Below are 15,836 nucleotides of genomic sequence, written 5' to 3' on the forward strand. Positions count from 1 at the left end.
TGTGGGCTTCTCTTATGTCTATTGGTGGAGAAGGAGAAGAGGTCAGTTATATATTTAGGGGCTAAACCGGATAGTACCTTAAAGCAAAAACATCCCAGCTTGAACTTTGCACTTGCCTCCATCGGCAGCTAGTGCAGGAGTCGGTAAGAAGGGGCTATGTGATCGGACTTCTTCAACTCGAAGATCAACCTGACCGCCGCATTCTACACCAGTTGTAGTCTCTGCATGTTCTTCTGGGAGATTGCCAGATGGGCGATATTACAGTAATTGAGATGGCTTAGTATTAGGGATTGTACCAGAATTCCTTGGAACTGAGCTGAAGTAGAAGGGAGAACCAATGTTGCCTGGGCCACCATGGAGCAATGTCTTACTTTCCGTCTATGGGGGAGGGGCCGCGTTGCCGACCGGGGGGGCCCGCATTGGTGATCGATGCTGGAGGGGCCCATCGCCGTTTGGAAAAAAAAAAAGTTGATGCCCTCATTCATCAGGCCCCCTGACCATTTTGGGCCCGAGGCACGTGCCTACTTGGCCTATTGGTTAATCCTGCCCTGAGTGCACCAGCCAGCACTAAAAACCTCTTGCGTGGTTTTGTAAAAAAGGGGGTGGGGTGTAAATTGCCTTGCATGACAATATGTATATATGATTCAGATAAGACAAGAAAATACTTACTATGAAAGCTGACTGCATATGCTAAAAAAATTTTCTATGCCTAGAAATTAATTAGTGACACCTAGAAATAATAGCGTTTATTATATTACAACATTAGTATGTTATCAAGAGCTAATGGCATGCTTCTTTTTTTCTTTCACTTTTCCTCTCTCAAAAACATTAGACATACACAAGTTCTAGCAACAACTCTATGTCGGCTTCATTGAAGCGTTTGGAGAATACCACGGCTCGTTTTACAAATGCAAATTTCCAGGAAGTATCTACACACATGACAAATGCAAAAGATGCTTCAGATGCTAGAGGGTCAGAGAGCAAAGGAAAGAAATCTGCAATTCACAGTTCAAGTCAGAGAGGAAGGAAGACTGTTGGTGGAAGGAATTCTGGAACCTCTGGATCAGCAAATAGTCCTTTTCAGCAAGGTATCTTTTATTATCTGTCTGACTACAGCTGTGTGCATCTGCATTTATCTATATTAAGGCTTACATTTCAGAGCTAAGTGCAGTAGTCCAAAAATGGTACACTTGCCAGCCTTTTATAGGCTATATTTATAACAGGAAACATGTGAAAAGTCTTTAAAAAAAAAGAAGCATCCATTTATGTCTATTTAACAAAGGCCACTAGCAAAAATCTGCAAGAAAATGAAAAGACATGAAGAAGTGGAACCTTTGCAGAGTGCCAGGTACAACTCTGGCCACCTTGTTAAGCAGACTGGATGGGCTGTGCAGATATTTACTATGTTACTAAATAATCTATTTTTCACAATTTATAAAACATACTTATTCTATGAGAAATCAGATAACTTTAAATTACTGGTAGAAATAATATTAAAGGACTTTAGAACAAAACATAGCACAGATAATAACTTGACTGTTTAATTCAGCTTTTAGTTCCAGTCATTGGCCACCAATCTCTAAAGCAGTGTTTCGCAAACTGTGTGTTGCGGTGAGATTCAGGGTGTGCCGTGAGACCTAGGAGGAGAAGAGACACCGACGCTGGCTGATTACCTACAGGATGTGCCTCTCGCGGTGAGAGGCATGTCCATTAGACAGTCAGCTGGTGCAGGCACCTCTTCTCCTCTCCTCCCAGTATTGGCAAGCTCAGGGCATTGTCTGGAGGGCATTAACACATGCTGTAGCCACACTGCAGCCCTAGGCCAGGTCTCAGCAGCGCTCTCAGTGGCTATATACAAAAAGTGCACCGGCGTGTGACCCAATAGGGAGTCACCCTGCAGACACTGCTGTAATAATTGCACCAAACAAAAACAGGAAAATAAAACAGAACCAATGTACACAGTTTCAGTTTGGTTTTTCAAAAGAAAATTTAATCGTCAGAATGACCAATGGCAAAATTTCAAATCAAATAATGTAACTTGCAAAACTCCAACAAAAACAATACTCAAAAGGAAAACTCTGAGAAAAGCTCAGGATTTTCTCCTCACCAAAAATCAGTCCTCCGCCTTAGTCTTCGGACTTTGATTTGGCTGAGGCGGTGTTTCCGTCCATGTCCCACCCGTTAAACAGATTCAAGGCTTTGCCAAGCCCCAACTTCCTCATGAGTCTCTGGTGGTAGAATCTACATTGAAGAAGTCTTCTGAGGCCAGTGTTTATGCGTCCGTTCCCCTGGCAGAGAGGACCGCATGATGGATAAATTTAGTAGACGTCTTTACAAAAATGCAATGCTGGCAAATCCAGCAGGAAATTATAACTTCAATTTTTCTTGCTATCTCAAACACCTGATCAAGCAATTTTTGGCATTCCAAAAATACATTCCTTCTTGCAAGACCAAGGTTTTTAATCTCTAGTCTCAAATGTTCTCCAACTTCGCAAATATATGATCAGATCCACCTGTGACACGTTTGAGCTCACCTCTCGGGCAGCAGCTATGTCGGTGGCTATGTTACATCTTGTGTAGTTGCAAGTTTCAGATCTAGACGTCAACCACCAGGACGTCTAGCAAACGCTCCATGTCTGGGTGACGAGCTTTTTGGTGACTCTACTGATACTGTCACACAAAAACTTTCTGCCCATGAGACCAGATGGGATATGTTGGTGAAGCCTCAGGTCCCTCAACCTTTCAAGCCTGCCTCTTCTTACCAGTGTAGGTTTGCTGCTAAGGCTGCTGCTCCTGCTCCTTCTCCACCTAAAAGGCAGAGACAGCAACCACGTCAAAAGCCTAAACAGCCGGCTGCTAAACCTAGAGCTACACAGCCTTTTTGACCTGTTCCTCATGAGCATAGCCACAGTTCCCATACTACAACCATTTCTTCAGCCGATAGGGGGATAGCTTCAGGGCTCCCCACTCTCCCCCTCACTTTTCAATATCTACATGGCTTTGCTGGGAAATATGTTAGCCGATTTAAAACTGAAATCGTACATATACATGGGTGATATAACAATTATTATTCCCATAACCTCATTGTCCCAGGAGACAGAACAATTCATCTCATCCGTCCTTACCAAGGTAGAACATTGGACTATGCACTCCAAACTAAAACTGAATCCCGAAAAACCCAAGATTTTCTTAGAAAGTCCCAATAACAAGATCGTGAACACCTCCTTGAGACTAAATGGATCAGAGTACCCAATTAATCCCACAACCAAAATCCTTGGCATCACCCTGGACCGAAGCCTGACTTTTGAAGATCACACTAATGCTCAAATCAAAAAATGCTTTCTCACTCTATGGAAACTTTGCACCATTAAACAATTTTTTGATTTTTTTTTTCCTTTCGACTGCTGGTTCAATCCCTGATCTTAAGTACCTTAGACCAGTGTTCTTCAACCTTTTGACACTTATGGACTGGCGGAAATAAAATAATTATTTTGTGGACCGGCACCTGTCCGCGGACCGGCAGTTAAAGAACACTGGGCTAAGTCGTGCCCATCTCTACCCAATCTCCACCCCAGTCCCCGCCTCCATAATAGTACTAATTGTAACACCATTTTTTCCATTCATTTTTCATATATACACAAACACAATATAATTGTATTAACAACACATAATGGTTAACCACAAAATTAAAATACACAAAGCACACTGTATGCTTTTTTAACATTCATTCCTACCAGAAAACAGATAACCCCATGCAAATGCAGGATCAAAAACTAAAAGAACTAATATATACAAACAAACCCTAAGATGCAAGACTCTGCAAGCAGTAGAATCCCAGAGGAAAAGAAACAAATACATTTCTTCCTGAACAGACAGCAGATGTAAATCAATCAATGCTAAGAAATGCAAGGTCATGCATTTGGGCTGCAAAAACCCGTGGGAACGGTATAGTTTAGGGGATGAAGAACTTATATGCATGACAGAAGAGTGGGACTTGGGTGTGATTTTGTGTGCTGATCTTAAGGTGGCCAAACAGGTTGAAAAGGTTACAGTGAAAGCTAGAAGGATGCTAGGGTGAATAGGGAGAGGTAGGGCCAGTAGGAAAAAGGAGGTATTGGTGCACCTGTATAAGACTCTGGTGAGACCTCATTTAGAATATTGTGTGCAATTCTGGAGCCCACACCTTCAAAAAGATATAAAAGGATGGAGTCATTCCAGAGGAAGGTTACTAAAGTGGTGTGTGTTCTTTGTCATAAGGCGTTTGAGAACAGACTTAAAGATCTCAATCTGTATACTTTGGAGGAAAGGCAGGAGAAGGGAGATATGATAGAGACATTTAAATACCTACATGGCATAAATGCGCATGAGTAGAGTCTCATTTGAAAGAAAGTTCTGAAATGAGAAGGGATAGGATGAAGTTACGTAGTGATAAGCACAGAAGTAATCTATAGAAATACTTTTATACAGAAAGATTGGTAGATATGTGGAACAGTATCCTGGAAGAGGTAGGAGACAAGACTGTATCTGAATTCAAGAAAGTGTTGGATAGGCATGTGGGATCTCTTAGAGAGATGAAGAGCTAATGGTTACTGTGGATGGGTAGACTGGATGAGTCATTTGGCTTTAATCTGTCCCTCTAAACTTTCTCTTTACTGTCCTGTTACCCTCATTGGAATTCCTTCTCTACACCTTTTCCTGTAAACCGTGCCAAGCTCTACGATTATGGAGATGATGCGGTATACAAACTTAAGGTTTAGTTTAGTTTAGTTTTAGGCATCATGTTTATATGTTTCTATCAGAGGGAAGATGAACTCCTAAATAACAAAAATGTCTAGGGACCCACTGCAAAGGAAAATTTCCCTTCCATTGATCCTGTAAGCCACTGACTTCTGCAGATTGAGTTGGAACCCTGTTAAGAATCCATACTCCTCAATCAGAACAGAACAAGTCATTTCTATACCGCATAACTGATAAGTTCGATGCGGTTTACAAAATTTTATAAATAATACAAACTAAAGAAAATTGATTAATTTGCAAGCAAATGTGTCTTCAGTTGCTTTCGAAAATGATTGTAAGACATGGAACTCAATAAGAAAGATTTCAGTTCCTTGTCCCAGAAAGCCGCCTGCTAAGAAAGCAAAGATTGGTGATATTTTGTATAACGACAACCTTTGACAGATGGAAAAGTAAAAAGGCTGTGTGAACTGCGTGAATGCTTGGATTGAGTAAAGGAAAATAATTCAGAAGAGTGGGCGCCATGCCGAAGAGACTTTGTAACAAAGGCAATCGAATTTAAATTTAATTTGAGCCTCCACAGGAAGCCAGTGCAATTCTCGATAGTAAGGACTCATATGATTAAACTTTTTCAACCATAGATCAGGCGAACCGCTGCATTCTGGACTATTACATTACATTACATTACATTACTGACTTCTATTCCGCCTGTACCTTGCAGTTCTAGGCGGATTACATCAGAAGATAACTGACTATGTGCAACCTAGATAGAGTCTTTTGAAGACCTGCCAAATATACTATATTGCAATAGTCCAGTTGGCTCAACACCAAGTTTCAAGTTTCAAGTTTATTAGATTTTAATATACCGACCATCAACTGAACCAGTATTTTAAACGATGCAGTGTCAAAATAAGATCTTATACTACGCAATTTCCAGAGTATAGAAGACCTTCCGCACCAAAGCATTTACCTGATTCTGCATAGTCTTGTGTTGATCTAGAATAACACCCAAGATCTTAATGGTAGGTTGTATAAGGTAAGTAGTGTTATTTAACACAAAAGATGTTTCTGTAAAATTCTGACTTGTGGATGCAACAAAAAATTTTGTCTTCTCTGGGTTCAGTTGCAGCCTAAATTCTGACATCCATGTTTTAATGATCTTAAATATATCCTATATATCATTTCTATGAAAGAAATGGAAAGGGGTGAATGGCAAGATAACAGTGATATTGTCTGCATAGCTAAACATTTTTAGTCCCAAAGAAGCTAATTTTGAGCTAAGAAAAGACAAACGTTCAATAACAAAGGGGAAAGTGGGGAGCCCTGTGGCACTCCGCATGGACTCCTCAACTTTCCAGAAAATTCATCATTAAATCTAACCTGATACGAATGAGTTGACAAAAAGCCTTCAAACCAATTGTATACTTTTCCATGTATTCCAATAGAATCCAAACAATTCAGAAGTTTAATGTGATCCACTAAATCAAAGGCACTGCTCAGATCAAATTGCATGATCAGCGCATTAAAACCATTACTAAGCAGGTAATGAAAATGATCCAAGATTGCAGCTATCTCTATTTCGGTGCTAAATAAAGGCTGAAAGCCCAATTGGGTATCATGCAAAAGTGAATGAGATTCTAGGTAATTGAATAATTGAGAATGAACCAAGCCCTCCAGAATTTTGATGAAAAATGGGATCAGAGCTATTGGTCTATAATTATTGACTAGTGATATTGAATCTTTTTGATTTTTAACTATTGGTGTAATCGAGATATGTCTGCTATTAGATGGAAAAGTTACATTATTCATCAAACAGGATAGCCAGCTGAATTAGTCTAATTTGAAATCCATTGGAGCAGACTTCATGATTTCCAGGGAGCAATGATCAAGCTGGCTAAATAATTTTCCATATTTATTATAGAGCCTGAGAAAAAGATTTCAGTCTGGATTCTCAGATTCTTTCCAGAATACGATACAATACAGGAATGCAACCCCAAAGACTTCATCTCACAATGGCGTAAACTAAGCACTCGCACTTTTGATGAACTAGCCCCATTACAAACCAGAACCAGCAGATGATCAGATCAATGGTTTGACAACGAACTACCATATTTTCACGCATATAACGCGTGCGTTATACGTGTTTTTACAAACCGTGCATAGCCTTGCGCGGTATACGCGTGAGCGCACTATATAAAACTTTTTTTACATAGTTTCCCCCCCGACGCACCCCCACCCGAAGGACCGCTCGCACGCACTCCCACCCGCACCCACACCCCCACCCTGAAGGACCGCTCGCACCCCCACAGCCTCCCGACCCCCCCATCATGTAGAAGCTCCTACCGGTGTCCTGCTGCTTCCTCTTCCGGCGGTTCGCCCTTTCTCTAACGTCAAGCCCTCTTGCCCCGCCGACTCCCCGACACGATCGGGGCAAGAGGGAGCTCAAGCTCTCTTGCCCCAGTCAACCGCGGCACCCCCGACACGATCGGGGCAAGAGGGAGCTCAAGCCCTCTTGCCCCTGCCAACGGCGGCACCCCCGACACGATCGGGGCAAGAGGGAGCTCAAGCCCTCTTGCACCCCCCCGACACGATCGGGGCAAAAGGGAGCCCAAGTCCTCTTGCCCCGCCGACTCCCCAACTCCCCGACAATATCGGGCCAGGAGGGAGCCCAAACCCTCCTGCCCTCCTGCCCTCGACGCAAACCCCCCTCCCCCCAACGACCGCCCCCCCCTAAAGAACCTCCGACCGTACCCCCCAGCTGACCCGCGACCCCCCTGGCCGACCCCCACGACACCCCCATCCCCCTTCCCCATACCTTTGTGTAGTTGGCCGGACAGACGAGAGCCAAACCCGCCTGTCCGGCAGGCAGCCAACGACGGAATGAGGCCGGATTGGCCCATCCTTCCCAAAGCTTCGCCTACTGGTGGAGCCTAAGGCGCCTGGGCCAATCAGAATAGGCCCGGGAGCCTTAGGTCCCTCCTGGGGGTGGGGCCTTGGGCACATGGTCGGGTTGGGCCCATGTGCCTCAGGCCCCGCCCCCAGGAGGGACCTAAGGCTCCCTGGCCTATTCTGATTGGCCCAGGCGCCTTAGGCCCCACCAATAGGCAGAGCTTTGGGACGGATGGGCCAATCCGGCCCCATTCCGTCGTTGGCTGCCTGCCGGACAGGCGGGTTTGGCTCCCGTCTGTCCGGCCAACTACACAAAGGTACGGGGAAGGGGGTGGGGGTGTCGTGGGGGTCGGCCAGGGGGGTTGCGGGTCGGCTGTGAGGGCGGTCGGAGGTTATTTGGGGGGGGCGGTCGTTGGGGGGAGGGGGGTTTTCATCGAGGGCAGGAGGGCCTGGGATCCCTCCTGCCGTAATGTATTGCGGGGTGGGGGTAGGGGTCGCCATGGCCAGGAGGGTTTGGGCTCCCTCCTGGCCCGATATTGTCGGGGAGTTGGGGAGTCGGCGAGGCAAGAGGGCTTGGGCTCCCTTTTGCCCCGATCGTGTCGGGGTGGCAAGAGGGCTTGAGCTCCCTCTTGCCCCGATCGTGTCGGGGGTGCCGCGGTTGGCTGGGGCAAGAGGGCTTGAGCTCCCTCTTGCCCCGATCGTGTCGGGGAGTCAGCGGGGCAAGAGGGCTTGGACTCCCTTTTGCTCCGATCGTGTCGGGGGGCAAGAGGGCTTGAGCTCCCTCTTGCCCCGATCATGTCGGGGGTGCCGTGGTTGGCTGGGGCAAGAGGGCTTGAGCTCCCTCTTGCCCCGATCGTGTCGGGGGTGCCGCGGTTGGCTGGGGCAAGAGGGCTTGAGCTCCCTCATGCCCCGATCGTGTCGGGGAGTCGGCGGGGCAAGAGGGATTGACGTTAGAGAAAGGGCGAACCGATGGAAGAGGAAGCAGCGCAGGCGCAGGGCTCACGGAAGGGCCGGGACCGCCAAGAGAAAGCAGCAGGACACCGGTAGGAGCTTCTACATGATGGGGGGGGGTCGGGAGGCTGTGGGGGTGCGAGCGGTCCTTCAGGGTGGGGGTGCGGGTGGGAGTGTGTGTGAGCAGTCCTTCGGGGTGGGGGTGCGAGCGGTCCAGCGGGGGGTGAATCGGACGTGGGGGGGGGCATCAGGCTTTCAGGGTGAGGACAGGACTTCAAGGGGGAGAGGAGAGTCGGGGCGGGTGAAAGGAGAGTCGGCCAGCATGCGTGGTATACGGGTGTGCACGGTATATAAAAATTTCTGTACATAAATTTGTGTTTTCTGCGCACTATACCCGTGTGCGCGTTTTACACGGGTGCGCGTTATCTACGTGAAAATACGGTACTCCTACTCAAAAGACAATGTAGACAACTAGAAAGAAAATGGAGAAAAACTAACCTAGAACATACAAAAACCGCCTGGAAAAAACTAAACAAACAATACAAACTACAACTAAAGGATAAGAGAAAAGCATACTATACCAACTTAATAGGCACAGAAACTCAAGATACCAAAAAACTATTTCAAATACTAAAAGATCTAACTGACACCAAACCCTACCTGATCACTAACAATACCCCCCTTCAGCCACCCTCCTAGCAGAACACTTCAAGAAAAAAATTACAAATGCCAGAGCTACCCTCAACGGTACCCCAACCCACCTAAAAGAAATCACAATACCCCCCACAGAAAAAGAATCAACAGCTGCAGACAGAACCTAGTCCTACTTCCCCACTATACAATGATCCGACCTTAACAAATTCTACAGAAAATACAGCCACGCATCATATGACCTCAACCACTGCCCACCATAACTCTTAAAAACCTCCAGCACGAAATTCCATGCCCTACTCCTACAAAGGATACAAACCATGCTCACAAATGGCCTCTTCCCAACTGACCTCAGCGAAATCATCGTCACGCCGATCCTAAAAGACCCTAAAGAAGCTATGGATCAACCATCCAATTACAGACCCATTGCCTCAGTACCTCTCTATGTCAAACTAACAGACGGGCTAGTAGCCAAACTCCTCACCAACTATCTGGAATACCACAACATACTCCACCCCACGCAATCCGGCTTCTTGTTGACACAGTTAGACAACACCTCAGCACAGGGAAAAAAATGCTGCTCATACAACTGGATCTGACCGCAGCATTTGTAGAAGACCATAACATCCTACTGCAAATTTTGGGCACAATAGGTATCACTGATAAGGTATACTCATGGTTTGAAGGTTTCCTCAAATCCAGAACCTACAGAGTAAAGTCGGAGAAAGAAAAATCAGAACCTTGGTCCAACCCCTGCGGCGTACCCCAAGGATCCCCACTATCCCTCACTTTCTTCAATCTCTGTACTGCCTCCCTCGGCGCTTACCTGGACAAACTAGGACTAACCTCAATAATAATAATAACTTTATTCTTCTATACCGCCATAGTCGAGAGACTTCTAGGCAGTTTACATTCTAAGAAGGCTGGACAATCAGCGAATTACAGGAGGCAAGATTGAGGGTTACATAAGAAATAGAAAGAGGATATTAAATTGCATCGTGAAAGATAAGGAATATATCCTTGAGAGTGGAGAGGCTTCTGTTTAGGAGATGAATTTGTCAAACAGAGCAGTTTTAATTGATTTTTGGAATGCGCTGTAAAGTCAGATGACATCACCATTCTCATACCTTTTGATCAACCAAAGCCCTCTATGACAGACACACTACACCGAACACTAAAAACAGTAGTAACATGGATGGGAGATCATAAACTGAAGCTGAACCCAAACAAAACAAAATTCATCCTCCTCGAAAATAACAAAAGTCCTAACCATAACCAATATAGCAATTAACTCAATCAGTTACCCCATTCAACCCACCCTAAAACTACTAGGAATGATGATAGATAGATGCTGCACCATGCAACCACAAATCAATAAAACAATACAGAAATCATTCGCAGTTATGAGAAACTTAAGACAAGTTCAAAAATTCTTTGATAGAACACAATTCCGGATCTTAGTACAATCCCTAGTCCTAGGTCTTTTAGACTATTGCAACATTCTCTACCTCCCGTGCCCAGCAACAATGATAAAACAACTACAAACAATCCAAAGCACTGCACTGAGACTTATCTATTCATTGAGGAAACATGACCACATCACAGAGGCATACCTCAACTCACACTAGCTTCCAATCCGACAAGAATACCATTCAAATTCTACTGTCCACTTTTTAAAACCATAAACGGCGACAGCCCAACCTACCTGAACAACCGTCTCATCCAAACTACATCAACTAGACATAGGAAGACCCACACTCCATTGAAAGAAGTCAAATGGAAAAAACTATATGATGGCCTCCTTGCCACACAAGTAGCAAAACTGGACAACCAAATCTCCAATCTACTAACTACGACCCCAGACTACAAAACATTCAGAAAAGAAATAAAGTCTCTACTCTTCAAGAAATTCCTGTACACAACTTAATACCGCTAGCTCCTACCCACTTCCCAATACCTTCCTGATTCCCCAAAGCAACCTCATCTACTCTTGATCTCCACTAGAAATTTACCAGATAACTTCTTCATGTAATACATTTTTTGTAATCCGCCTTGAACCGCAAGGCAGTGGCGGAATAGAAATCTCTAATGTAATGTAGTAAGTCCACATGAACCACCTCAAAAGTAGGCAAATGTTGCTTGATCTGAGTTGCCTCTGAATAGAGGCAAGAAGTTCTTAAATTAACAATTTTTGAATTGAAGTGAGCCAGCTCCGCCGACGGAGGAAAAATATGTGCTGATTGGCTAAGTGAAGAAATGTCAAATATGTTGGATACTAGATCAAACAACAGTTCTATTGCCAGTGGTAAATATGATTCAGGGCTCGTCAAAATCAATAAAATATCAAATCCTAATGTCTTAAGCTCTACTGCCCCAATGGTTAACCCCCATATTAGACCTTCTTTCTTAAGGGTACAAAGCAAGAACTCCAGCATCAAAATAAACAGGAGTGGGGAGAGCAGATAGCACTGCCTGGTCCCTTTTTTACCATGAAAATCTCTGTCTTTATCCCATTGATCAACAAGGCTGCTCTTGGGTCTGCATACAAGACACCTATGGCTGCCCTAAACCCCCAAATAGTCTAAAGTCTGAAATAAGAAGGTCCAACTAACATTATCAAACACCTTAGCAGCATCCAGGCTCACTAGCAATGTAGGGATCTTATGACTCTGGCTAAAAGTAAGAGCTAGTAGAGCCTGACGTACAGGACCAATTGTCTGCCCCTAATGAATCCCATTTGGCCTATGTGCACTAAGTCTGGTAGGCAGAGGCTAACAGTTCCACCGAGATTCTAGAAAACAGCTTTATATCCACATTAAGAAAAGATATTGGTCAGTAGGAATTTTCCTGCTCTGGGGCCTTCCCCAGTTTTGGGAGCACTTCATTAGTAAATCTTGGAAACTTCCAATGAAACACTCCCCACCCATCCACCAAGTATTTTATAAAATTCTCATGAAAACCCTTCTATCCCCGAGGCAGAGCAGTCATAATATTTTTCTTGCAATATTAAGTTCCTTGAGTTGTATGGAAGCAACCAGTTCCCATACTACCTCTGGGGATAGTGTGTAGAATCTGGACAATCATAGGTAGTCAGTAAACATGTCTAAGGAAAATACTGCATGAGTCTTGTAAACTATAGTAAAATGGTGCAAAATTCCTGAATTATTCCATCTATATTTGTGATCGTTGTACCATTTTTACCTATAAGAGACTGAATGGAGGGGGGGGCGTCCCTGCCAGGATTTAACTACATTAGCCAACAGCTTCCCTGGTTTGTTACCATAAAACTGGAACTTATGATAAAAAGTGCCATTTCTTGATGTGATCATGTAAGAGAGAATTAAGTGCCATTTGAGTCAACAAAAATGTTTCTATCTGGGTAGGCCTTGCACTGTATCTTCTCTTCACTTTATTAAGGGCCTTCTCTAACAGTATAATTCCGTTATTAATTTTCTTATTTCTAGCTGCTACATAAGAGAACTGCTTTCCCTGCCTCCCAGAATAGTAAGGGGTTGTCCATATGTTGACCATTATACTTACAATAGCTCTCCCATTTACCAATAAGGTACTGCTGAAATTCCACATTCCTATATAGGTAAGAGGGGAACAGTTCAGGTGCAAGAAGTGGGGATCCCTCTGGAGATCTATCCACACCAGAGAGTGATCAAAAATCTCCAAAGGTCCAATTGTTGCTACTACTACTTCTACTTTTTATCACTTATACAGTGCTTAAAGGCATACGCAGCACTGTACATGACATTTAATAGACTGTCCCTGCTCGGAAGAGCTTACAATCTAACTTGGACAGGCAGACATTTCAGATCACCTATGGGTCCCAGTTAACTCATGGCCTAATCTGTTTCAAATCAGCATTTACCCTCCACTTGGATTACTTTGTGTTGTTATCAAAATGTAATCTATGCAAGAAAGAGAGCCATGGACCCTCGACATGAGTATAGTCATGTTCGGTAAGATAAAGAAGGTGCCAGGGATCTACTAGATCCAATGCCCTGCAAAAATGAGATAGGGCCTTCGCTCTCGCACCCAGGAACAAAGTATCATTGTAAGATCAATCCATCTGGGGATCAAGCAACAATTTTTTTTTTTTTTTTTTAGTATCATATTTCTTTATTGGGCAAAACCAACAGCATTTAGAAACAGTAAAAATCAAAAACACATCCGCAAAGTAAGGGCACCCGCCCAATCAGGGCAGGCTACAGGCACAAGGCAACAAAGCAGCAAAAAGCAGATATCAGGATGTCAGAACATGCCCAATACATGAGTTTACAATGACCCACAACAAACCCTCCCCAACAAGAAACAGAGCAACCAGAGAACAGAGCACATAGACTAAAACCCCCAACAGTTCCCCCCAGTCCTGTGTGGTAGTCAGCTGGGACTAGAAAAAATATAGATAGAGATAAAACCAGAAAAAAAACCACACTATAGAAAAGTAAAGAAAAGGAAACGACAATAGTAAGCGGAGCTACCCATCATAAGCAGGAAAGAGAAAGGAAAACCAACGAGAACCTGCGACAGAAAAAGAAAAAAGGGAAAGAAGAAGGAAAGGGAGGACAAACCCACAAGGGCGGACAGTGCATAGGAAAAAGCAGCACCCAACTCCCTATAATAGCATCATAACTCAAGAGTTCAACAATTTAACAACAGACTCCTCTCCCTGTGGGGGAGGGACAACCAGTATCCTTCCCATATATCCTGAAATTTGGTCCAGAGGCTCTCTACATGCACCCCCCGCTGCTCTTCGTTCCAAAAGGGCTAAATCATAAAGAGACAAATGCCACTGAGAGAAGGAAGGAGCACACGGGGCCTCCAAGAAACCAAGATGGCCTTCTTAGCTAAAAGGAGAGCCTTGGAGACCAACAGCCGCTGCCCAGCAGAGCAGCATTGAAGATCAGCTCCATCATAAAAAAGGGCAAGAGTAGGGGTACAGGCAGGCAACGATGGATACAAGGAGGACAGAAAAGCCCACACTTGCATCCAAAAAGCCTGTATCAAAACATGTGACCTAGGGTAGCAGGGCTCAAAGGGCACTTGGGGCAACAGGCATGCGGGGCAAATACAACACGATGAGCCCTCCGCGGAGAAATAAACATTCGATGTAAAAATTTATATTCCTGCTCCCTATGTAGCATGTTAGAGGAAATAGTACGCAGAAAAACAAAACAGTGAGAAATCAACGACTGCGTGATAGTGCACCCCAAATCAGCGCTCCATGCCCCAACTAACAGGTCGGCCTGCTCAGTCGACAATGGAAACTGCAAAACAGTGACGAAGAATCGAAGACGCGGAGCCTGGTCCTCCCACAAAGCCAGACTCTGGCCGAGACTGTGCTATCGAAGTACGTAAGTAGGTCCTATCAAGACTAAGAATGTAATGTCGAAGTTGCATATAGCCAAAGGCATCCATTCGACCTAACCCGTATAAACATGCCAGCTCAGCAGGAGAAAGGAGAGTCCCTTGTTCATTAAGAACATCCCCCACCCTTCGAACCCCATGGGCATGCCATAACTAAAAAACCCAATTATCGCTCCCCAGACTAAAATGTAAATTCCCCACGAGAGGTAACATAAGAGAGATACTAAAGTTGAAACACAAGTGTTTACAAAGCATTTTCCAAATAATCCTCATATAGGACCAAACCACGTGCCTCCGTTGAGAAGAATCCAGCTGTGCAGAGGGGGCATGCAACAAAAACAATCCAGAGAGAGGCAATAGAAAGTCCCGTTCCACCAAAAAAGTCAAAAAGAAAGAACTCTCCAGACACCAATTCCAAACCTGTCACATACCACACACCAAATTATAAGCTCGGAGATCCAATAAACCGAAACACCCCTGCACCTCTGGCAACATCAAAATGCGAAGGGGCAAACGAGGCCTCCTCCCCTTCCACAGAACGACCCTCAGGGCACGATATAACACCTCTAAATCCAGGCAGTGAAACCAGATTGGTAGGGCCTGCAGCAGATAGAGCCACCGAAGAACAATCATCATATTGTATAAAAAGATGTGACCCGCAAAGGAGACCGGCAGAGAACCCCATAAGCATAGGCTCTCGATAGATTTTCAAAGCAAGGGTCTCACATTGATCTCATAGAGGTGCGCCAAGGAAGAGGGTATATAGGAACCCAAATATTTCACCTGTTAGGAAGCCTCTTTCAAGGGGAAATCAGACCATAAGAAAGGTATATATAAATGTACAGGCAGCGCTTCTGACTTAGAAACATTGAGTTTAAGACCCGAGTGTGCCCCAAATGTCTGAAACAACTCCAACAATAGCGAAAGGTTTGAGACCGGATCAATTAAGAGAACCATAATATCATCCGCAAAAGCCATACAACGCAAAGAAGAACCCCCCACCTCCACTCCCGTGAGCAGGGGATGAGTACGTATCTGAATTAATAAGGGTTCCAAAAATAAGATATAAAGTAAGGGAGATGGGGGGGCAACCCTGCAGGGTGCCCCTCTGTAACGAAGGCCTTCTAGTTCTCACTCTAGAAGGCCTTGAGCAAGCGCAGATGCTCAAGACCCAGCAAAAGGAAGACAGCAGATCTTCGGGCACTGGCACCGGCATGTCCTGTGTGTTGGTGCTG

At 44.7% G+C, this 15,836-nt stretch overlaps 1 protein-coding gene across 3 annotated transcripts in view; it reads left to right on the top strand.

Annotated features, from left to right (window-relative positions):
* The window catches only part of MLLT10 (MLLT10 histone lysine methyltransferase DOT1L cofactor), a 692,838-nt gene that overhangs the window by 414,096 nt on the left and 262,906 nt on the right, over positions 1-15,836 (top strand). For all 3 annotated transcript variants that reach the window (XR_004538143.1, XR_004538144.1, XM_033931325.1), the window contains one exon: positions 833-1,088. Coding sequence is in view for 1 of the 3 variants with exons in the window: in XM_033931325.1 (XP_033787216.1) it covers positions 833-1,088 (256 nt within the window). In the remaining 2 variants the exon portion in view is untranslated. The remainder of the gene's footprint in view (positions 1-832; positions 1,089-15,836) is intronic.

The sequence above is a fragment of the Geotrypetes seraphini genome, chromosome 2 (assembly GCF_902459505.1).
Source record: "Geotrypetes seraphini chromosome 2, aGeoSer1.1, whole genome shotgun sequence".
In the NCBI taxonomy this organism is placed as follows: domain Eukaryota; kingdom Metazoa; phylum Chordata; class Amphibia; order Gymnophiona; family Dermophiidae; genus Geotrypetes; species Geotrypetes seraphini.